Genomic DNA, 9,911 nt, shown 5'->3' on the forward strand with positions numbered 1-9,911 from the left:
GATAAATCCCAGAAATTAGGGAAAAATCCAGAAATTTAAGGATAAATCCCAGAAAATAAAGGATAAATCCCAGAAATTATGGGAAAAAAATCCAAACATTAACGGATGAATCCCAGAAAATTAGGTGAAAATCCCAGAAATTAGGGACAAAATCCAGAAATTAAGGATAAATCCCAGAAAAATTAGGGAAAAAAATCCAGAATTAAGGATAAATCCCATAAAATTAGGGGAAAAATCCAGAAATTAGGGAAAAAATCCCCAGAAAATTAGGATAAATCCCAGAAATTAAGGGAAAAATCCAGAAATTAGGAAAACCCAGAAAATTAGGGAAAAATTCCTGGAAATTAAGATAATTTCTGAATAAAAGGAAGATTCTTTGTAAATGTGTAGGGTCGCTCCACACTTTACCGCAAAAACGAAACCCTGTAAGGGAACGATAGACTTAACTTCTGCGAAACCTAATCAATATTTCCCAAAAGTTGGGGGGCAAATGATAGGGATAAATAAATTATGATTGTATAATTAAATACTGTATTAATTATACCAACTGTGGGCTGCTAGGCCCAATAAAAGATATATGATACTCAGACCAGAAAGGTTAAGCCTGATGGACCAGATCCGGCCTGATGGAATAAAAAAGGCCCAAAAGCCCTGATTATTAATTAATTCGTAATTAATTAATAAGGGACAAATCAGATGTTGAAAAGAGTCCCGATAAGGATATAAATCCTTGGAGATTAGCCTCAAGGGGACCTAAAAGGATAAGGAATCAGTTTCCTACTACCTAGGACTCCAAAGTCCATTCTAATTATGAGACTTGCCCACCAAGTCTCCTATACCAAGTCCAATTCAAGGACTTCCCAACACCTATATAAGGGGTCTCACCACCCACCAATCAGAACTACGTTTTTTGACTTGATCCTTGGCAATCAGCAAGGTACGTAGGCATCTTGTTAAGGCAGATTGAGTCACGAAACACAAGAGCAGTCAATCGAGCCTCAAAGCTCACGTTCCTTAGTATTAAATACAGCAATTATATATATCAGTTTTTAATCCATAACAATGTTTTAGATTGTGTTTTGCAAGAAGCGAAGGAGATAAGGAAGAAGACCGATTTAGCACACAGCAGCGAAGAGGAAGCATATATTCTTGTGATTCTTGTTTCGTTGTAACGTTGGATGCTAGTTTTCTTGCTTTGACTTATTTACTCTTGTGACGTACTCTGTTTTAATATAATTAGTTTAGTTGTTATTTTCTTGTGTTCGTTTATCATGATTTCATATGAACCATGATGGCGATAAGTTCTATTATGGGCTAATCGTGATCGTGGGGTTTGCAACGGATTTATTATGAAATTCTTTAGTTAATTGTTTAATACTTTAGTGTGTGATGATTGCATGATATCTAGTATTGGTTGTGCGTATTCGTCTTATGTGCGTCGCGAACATATAAGATAGGGTGTTAATCTCTTGTGAAGCGACAGTGGATCTTGAGATTTAGAACTTGCCATGCTAGCATAGGTTCATGTACGTTGTGCATGATTAGTGGGTAACTCTAACAGTTTTATTTGCCCTATGTAATCAAAACGAATAACTTGTGCTTAAATCGTTGTGTTGTCAATTTCTGTAGACATATAGGAACTCAACATAATTGATGACTATTCAACTTCTATCTTAATTGTGGATGTTTGGTAGAATGGTATTAGTACAATGAAAGTTGGCTTTTATCAGTTTTGTGTTATTCGATTAATATCATCACTGTCACATGCTAAAGGTAATAACTATGGCTATAGAAGGAAGTAATAATGAAGTTATGATCTCATGAGTGTTTTATTATTGATAAATTGCAGTGTTAGTTAAGTGGTTAATTAAGTAGTTAATTATAGTTAATATTCAACCAACAATTTTAAGTGTTATTATCTTAACATTGAGAAGTAATCATACATTGGTGAGTGAGTTAAATTAGACAATAACTTAGTCTGAGTCTCTGAGGGAACGAATTAGAAAGTATTCTATATTACTTGCGAACGCGTATACTTGCATGAATATTAGTGCGTGATTTCGCCCTAACAATCCTTTATAGTAACCCCTTGTTTCTGAAACTTGTTATCCTATCCCTATACTTTGTTAACTTACGATTCCTTAACCCTAAAAAGAGCTTTATAAACTTTTCATATGATATCTTTTGATAATTTAAATTCCTTGATAATCTCTTATACCTTGTTGTGAACCGATCTTTGGGATGGTTCTTATGGCAACCCTATATTCTCTGTTTAATCTTTGATCAATACCTTTAACTTATGATCCCCGTATACTTTCGATTTGTTCACTTTTCTATGAATTCTTGAATTGAACTTAAGAATGATTTTTGACTTGTAAGAGTCCAAATGATTTCACTTATCAGTAATGTTAAAAATGAATTTTAGATAAACTTCTTGTATTCCAACACAAAGGTTTTCCAGATGAATTTCTTGAAGATTGGACAGAGACGTAAGAGACTGGTGGGACTAGACCAGTCATATAAGAGACTAGCGGGGCTAGTCCACTATAAGGCTGAAATAATGTCATAGGTACCTTAATGACCGAATGGAGGTCAGTACAGGATGATCACCCGTATTAAATTTAAAAGGATGGATATTCCAATTAAGGGTTCTTTAATATTTTATAAAAAGGGTAATGTATATCTTGATAAAGCAACTTGCTTAATTACTTGAAACGAAACAGAATGAGTAGTATCTGCTTTAAAGTTATGAAACTTGGTTGAAAACCCTGTCATTTTACTTTGTTATTGATTCTCGGAGTTTGAATGATTGCTTCTTTTAAAGTGAGAAACTTCTTGAGAACCCTGTTATTGATTTGTGATGAATGTCGACTTTCTCCCAAAGTTTGAATCTTGAAAACTCGGAACCTTTTTCAATGCCTTTACCTAGCCGTTAAAAGAATACTTCCACCTAGTTCAGTTTTATCCAGAAATAGAATGCCTCAGTTAATGTTGATTATGTTGATATTTAGAACTGTTGTATAGCTACTTGATGAGCGTCTTTACTCATTTATTTGCTTTGATCTAACCATGACACTTAAGCAAGAAGATGGTCAGACTTAGGTGCACCGCTCGTAAGAGCGTCCCTGGCGGTACCTACTGTGTCGTAGGTTTTCAGATGCCAGATCAGGTAGATGATGTGCGAGCAAGCGATGGTGGGAAGTGTAATAATTGAATCAGATACTTTTGGATTATCTGTCGATTCCTAGTCGGAATCGAAAAATTTGAATTTATTATATTTTGAGTCATAATAACTATATCTTGGTTGATAGTTGTATTCTTGTCTCATACTTTATCCTATTTAGATCCTGTCATTATTGGGGTTTTATCATATTTTGCTATTATGGTATTATTATATTGGTGTGTGGGTCCTCATTTCCTAACCCCGAGATTGAGGGCGTCACACCGATCGTGTTTTATTCGGGTTCGGGTTTGTAGATCTCTACCAAATTGCACCTTAATTTCCATAAATTTTATTCAAGGATTTATAGCATCATATTCGAGTAAAGGGCTCGTAGATTTAACAATATTGAAATTTTTTAGTTAAATTAGATGATTCAGAGTAAGCAATGGATCAGAATTCTAAGGATAAAGTTGTTGGTTAAAAAATGCAACAATCTTGGCCTAAAGTATACTTGTATCGAACCCTACTACTGAAAACATGTTTAACGATAGTAGTCCACTAATGTTAGATTTTAATGTAATGGTTTGTACAAAGTATAATTTTCTACTACTAATATTAGTAATATATGATATCATATATTATATTAATACTTTAAAAATATAAAAATATTATTTATATATTAACACGAGTTTCGGTTCGGATCGGAACAAAATAGGTTTCGGGTTCTCGGGTCGGGTTCGAAACGGTATGCATTGAACCTAAACCCGACCCGAAAATAGTTCGGGTTTAAAAATCATACACAAACCCGAACCCGAAATATTTTTCGGGTTCGGTAAAACCCGATCGGATTGATATGAATCGGGTATTCATTGGTTCGGTACAAATTGTCGTCCCTGGTTTGACATGAAACATCAGAGATTCGATTATATATGGACCTCAATATATAGTCAGTTTAGTAAGTTATGCATCAGTTCCTTTTGTTCTTGCTGCTTTTTAGGTTTTTGTCAGCTGCATAAAACAATGAGACTGCATATTATAAATGTTAGTATTTGGAAACAGCTCTACACATTTTGATAATCAATATCTCATACAAATTGTAACACAACGAGACTATATATTAATGTTTGTAGAAATTCCAAATTTTAATAGCTGGATCAAGGCGAAACATACAACCATATTGATACAAGGATTATTTTTCCAAGAAACAAAAGTAAGCAAAAAGCAATTTTAGAGAGCACTTGGAATTTTAGTACATGATACATGAGATCCATAATTACCAAATACTAACAATTTTTCCAGTTCCTTCTCAAATTTCTCCATAGCAGAAGCAGGCAGACACATTGGCGCAACAATCTCATCTTCATCTCCATCCTTTTTTCTAATCCTTAAAAAATAATTTCCAGTTCCAGGCGTAGGATCGACCTCAGAATAAGCCATTCCACCATAAATCGGTTTCCCCCACCCGTAATTCGTGTCCCATAATCCAAGCTGAGTCAAATCATCAACAATGTAAGTCCATTCAGTTGATATCGGAGCTCGTGCTTTCAAGACTGTGAGATCAATAAACGATCTGACATATTCCTCTGTGACATTTGCTTTTGCATTCATCACCAACTCTAAAGCGTATCCTATTGGATTTTTGCACAACTCATCAACTGTAGATATAACACCAGGAAGAACAAATACATTCCCATAGTATCCAATTGGTATGCTAGATTTCAGCCTAGAACGTGCATTAACGGCGAATACTAAACGGACCCTCTGTTGGGGGTGTAATGCAAGAGCAATCGTTCTATTTCGCCATATACATGCTGCTAGTAAGTCAAATGTGGAGCATTTGGCGAGGTGGGGAGGGACAAGATTACGGAGGACAGAAACATTTGTAGAATTAAAAAAGAACGAACGATATACCATGTCAGAATCAGGAATAGGATCAGTAGTACTCTTGGTCGCAAGTTGAGTGAATTCGTGATGAGTACATGTTGCTTGCGGGGGATTTCGAACATTCAGCAACTCTCGTTTCCAGACTGGAAGGACAGATGGGTTAGTTCTGCCCCGTGCAATATCCCCCAGTGCTGTTAAAAATTGTGACATGCCAAATGCATCACACATGTTATGGGTGAATTTTATAGCTAGCATGAATCCACCACATAATAGACGCGTAACCTACATTGTCAGATAAATTTAAGTATATAAAAAAAGAATACACCGTAACTGGGCTAAACAAGACATTTAGGCTGAAATTTCGACTAAACTTTAAGATTCAGTAGAGATTTTTTTTCTGAGTCAAGATTTCTAGTTAATATAATCGGTCTAATTTTGTAAGTCCAGGCTACATCAAAAATTAAATATGATAAATTCAACTGTTTTGGAATCGTGATTCGGGCGCCATGCTCTGTTTTTGTAGAACTTGTGATCTAAATTTTTTTCTATTATAATACAAGGCATAAACCTTGGCACTCCAAGTATATATATGGTTATCTGCATATATTCTTTATTAATTGTTCTGGAGTAGCTAACTGAAGTAAAGAAATGTACCTGTATAAACATCAAAGGACTATTAACAATGCCATGAGAGCCATGCAGATGATCATGATCATAAAGCAGCTGATCCATGCAAGGGAAAGGAGGGTACAGAGGAAACTCTTCAGCCCTAACATCGGCTTTTGCCGCCACAAACACCACCCCTTCTCCGGTACAGTCCACTGTCAGTTTCCGGTCAGGCCCTTCCCTCAGCCGGCCAGCAAAAGGAAAATAAAAAACAAGAGTTTTAGCTAAAGCCTCCCTGATAACCTTAACAGGATCATCATTTTCCATGCAAGGATTTGGACCGTAAATTTGAACGCCTGATAGTTTGTATCGAAGACCATCTCTGTCGTCTAAATCGGACAATGGTTTACGATCATTTGGAGTTGGTTTTGCCGGAATTATAAGCTCCGGCGGTTGTCTTCTTACTTGAAAAAATAGTTTTCTGTCCATCTGTTTAATTGTGTGTCACGGAGGTGGCGAAAAATGACTTGTGGTGGAGTACCGTATTAGTGCGTGATGTAATAAACAATTAGATCTGCGTTTAGATTATATTTAAAAGAATAAATTCATGCATGAAAAAGAGTTGCAATAAGCTAAACTTTACTTTTATGCTAAGATTTGATGGAATCATGGTTCTTGACTCATAATCATTCATTAGAGATCTAAGTAGTGTATATTGACTCATTTCTAGTGTTGTCTTCTGAGCACTTGGTTAACATGATGCATGCAGGTCCATTTCATGCTAAGCTTTTCAGAACTTTATCTAGCAATTAGCTACTAATTAACGTAAGACGGAATCAGAATACATTTTCTACTGATGAGTTATGTAATAGTAGTTGGTGCATTTTTCTGATTCCATTTTATGCATATATGATCAATGCACTGATGTGCGACTGGAGTTATTTTATCTAAATATTACATATTTAGATAGATTCGAATTATAATGAGTTAATGCATTTTAGAACTTGACCCATTGTTCAAAAAATACTTGAAATTTTACTACATGACCCGGCTGAAAAACATCGTCACATTCTACGTTTAGTAAATTTAAATTACAAGCTCGGCGAGAATATCTTACCAATAATGTGAAATTTTTTAATATCTTATATTAGTAGATATTAATGTGTTTGAGGTCTTTATAAGATCAAATCAATTAATTATTTATATTAAAATTACTAACTTCACTGATAACGCATTATTATTTTTGAGATTTGTCCCGATTTTAAGAATATTTGAAATTTGAAATGAGATCTCACGAGATTTGTTAAAATTACGATAATATATTAAATCGATTTATTTTTCATTTTTCACTTTTAAAAAACTAGCTTTTTACAAAGAATTCTTTTAAATCAGCAATATTCATTGATCAAGATAATATTGTACAAATATTTTGAATTATTCAAATAAAAGTTATATATATACTATATTGTATCATTTGATTCAATGCATTTTATATTATTTAAGGGAAAAAAATATATATTGTTCAATAATTTGAAAGAATTAACCAGTTCAACTGATATTTATAAAATTTTATCGAACTGAAATTTTTTAATTTTAGTAGAATAGTATACAATGTTATAAAATTATTATATGAAAAAATATTATAGTGTTAATGAAAAAAACTTAAAAACAATTTAAATGACGATATAATTACAATTTTTCTTTCGAATTTTTGGAAAAAATCATGAATATCAATAATAAGTCTTAAAAATATATAATTCATTTTTATGTTACAACAATGATTGATACCCGGTTGCGTAAAAAATAGACATGAATTGTTTATCGGTAATAATTTGAATACCATATATAAATTATAGCAATTTATTTATTACATAATTTTAATTTTTGAATAATTATAAATACATGTTATTTAAGTAATCAATTGTCTCACTAGATGTTAATAATAATTATACATGTACATAAATCAGATATTTAGCATCTAAATAATTGAAACCATCATAATTTACTAAGAGATGTAACATACAATAATTTACATGTTAGCACACATATATAACTTAATCTTACTTTGTCGACACTAGTGTAAATAAAAAACTAACATTTTCCATACATACATACGTTAAATTTCAAAAACTCATATTTTTCATTAAAATCAACTTTAATATTAACAATAATGTAAATTTTACATTATTATATATTATGATTGCAAGTAATTCTGACTTCAGTTATGCATTTTTTATCTTTTTAAATTGAGTAAGTTAATTGTAACTTAGCAGTGAACTCATTAATAATATAGAGCAGTACATATATGTATTCAACATATATGTTAATTTTTAGCTTTTTATTCGTAAACATACTAACGGCATTTTACAAATTAAATTTAATCGTTTCGCTTTAAACGTACACTTACTATCTTGTTTATATTCATTTATTAAATATAAATTAACTGATAAGAAAAATATAATATAATAATAGTTGAGGGGATATTTACTCCTAAAGTAAGAAATCATTTGAAACTCCTAGTATTATAAAGATGGCATGGAGTTTGTTGAAAATAAATTTTACCTACATTTCTTCAAAATTTGACTCAAAAGCTTGTATAAAGATATTGGCAGAGATACTCTAAAAACATTATAATTGCATAATATATAAAAAAAAATTCTAAAAAATGACTCTGTCTATGCTAGTTTTACCTAATAAGACGGTGATACTATACATGTGGTTGCCCTGACCGAAATTTTGTCAAGATCCCAAAATTGTTATAAGTTTTTTTAAAAATATTTTATAAATGATTATCTTTTTATAATAATATGAAATTTCGCGTACATTCAAGAGTTCACAAATTATATTTTGACACATGTCATATCATATAATTTTGTAATTATTTTGATACAATTTTTGAGTTATGTAGCAACTTATTTTGAAATCGTTTCCCTGCTTTCAAGGTTGTAAAAATAATATGCATATACAACTAATATAGTTTTAATGTCACTTTAAATGTTGTGTTCTATATCAATGTGCGTTCTTATTAAAAATCATCAATTGATTATCCGATCTTTACCGATACTTATTTTTATCACTAGAATCAATATATATATATATATATAACTCTATTAAATTTTGAAAAAAATTAACTAAAAATTAATAAAATCGTAATTAGAAAATGATAGATAAGCCACATCGATTAAAAAAAATTATGCTTTTTTGTTATTAATTTTATATTAATACTTTTGATCAATCTCATTTTTATAACATCATTTATATAACACATGCAACTTTTGTGACTTTTGTGGTGCCCTTATCGGCATGGTGCGCATGTGCTTGCCTTACCCGAGAAAAAATGAGTGTATTCATGAATTCATTTTGCCCACTAAAATAAATATATATTAATATGTAAAATTTTGAGAAAAAATTACGCGTAAATTAGCAAATAACTTGGGAGCCACATGAATCGTAAACAATAATTTTTTCTTCAATATTATTAATTCTTCTAAGAAACTCATCATGGGTTAAACAAATTTTAGATAATTTTTTTCATAATTTATCATAATAATATATATATATATATATATATATTAATTATAGGGGTCAAAACAGTGCTAAGTAAAAATAGGGATAGTTTTTAAAAAGTGGACAATTTAATGGACAATTTAATATAAAAGTGCTATTAAAATGTTCAAATCCTAGATATTTGAAGGAAATCCTGCTGAAACAGGACAGTAAACTTATTTCAAACATATACATCCGAATTATATCCTGTAACTTGCCGATCATCATATTGACCACTTGTGTGTAGTGTTATTTTCATCAAAGTTTACATGTATGGATTGCCTGGAATCAACTAATCTATCATCAACAGGTTCAGTTCAGTATTATAAGCTCCTTATTAAGGTGGCCACTATGATACCCATAACTCATTTGATTATAGGATGTGCATGTATTTTAACTACAACTTTATACTACGTTTTGGAGTTTCATTTATTTGAAGATTTTTTTCATGGCGGTTCTGCCGTAACTCTCACCTATAATCCAGAGTCCCCTGTTTATCGAAATGTTGTTTCCAAGTGTAGCATTCTTCACGGAAGGTATGTACTGGTATATATGTCCTACTACTAGCTAAGCGTACATTTCAATATATCATCTATGTATGTGTATGACGATATACTACTACATAAGATGTTTCATGTTTGATGTTTGCACCTGCAAATGAGTTGAGTTGATGTGTGTTTGTGATAGTCACTGAAGAACTAGGGGGGGGGGT

General features: G+C 31.8%; 1 protein-coding gene across 1 annotated transcript; it reads right to left on the bottom strand.

The window, feature by feature from the left end:
- Nucleotides 1-4,390: 4,390 nt before the first annotated feature.
- On the bottom strand, nt 4,391-6,195 carry LOC141714446 (benzyl alcohol O-benzoyltransferase-like). Its single transcript, XM_074517965.1, has 2 exons — nt 5,702-6,195; nt 4,391-5,329 (listed from the first exon to the last, which is right to left on the bottom strand). The coding sequence occupies exons 1-2, from the start codon at nt 6,140-6,142 to the stop codon at nt 4,391-4,393; spliced, it is 1,380 nt and encodes a 459-aa protein (XP_074374066.1). The 5' UTR covers nt 6,143-6,195.
- Between the last annotated feature and the right edge of the window lie 3,716 nt (nt 6,196-9,911).

This window comes from Apium graveolens, chromosome 3 (genome assembly GCF_009905375.1).
Source record: "Apium graveolens cultivar Ventura chromosome 3, ASM990537v1, whole genome shotgun sequence".
Lineage (NCBI taxonomy): Eukaryota > Viridiplantae > Streptophyta > Magnoliopsida > Apiales > Apiaceae > Apium > Apium graveolens.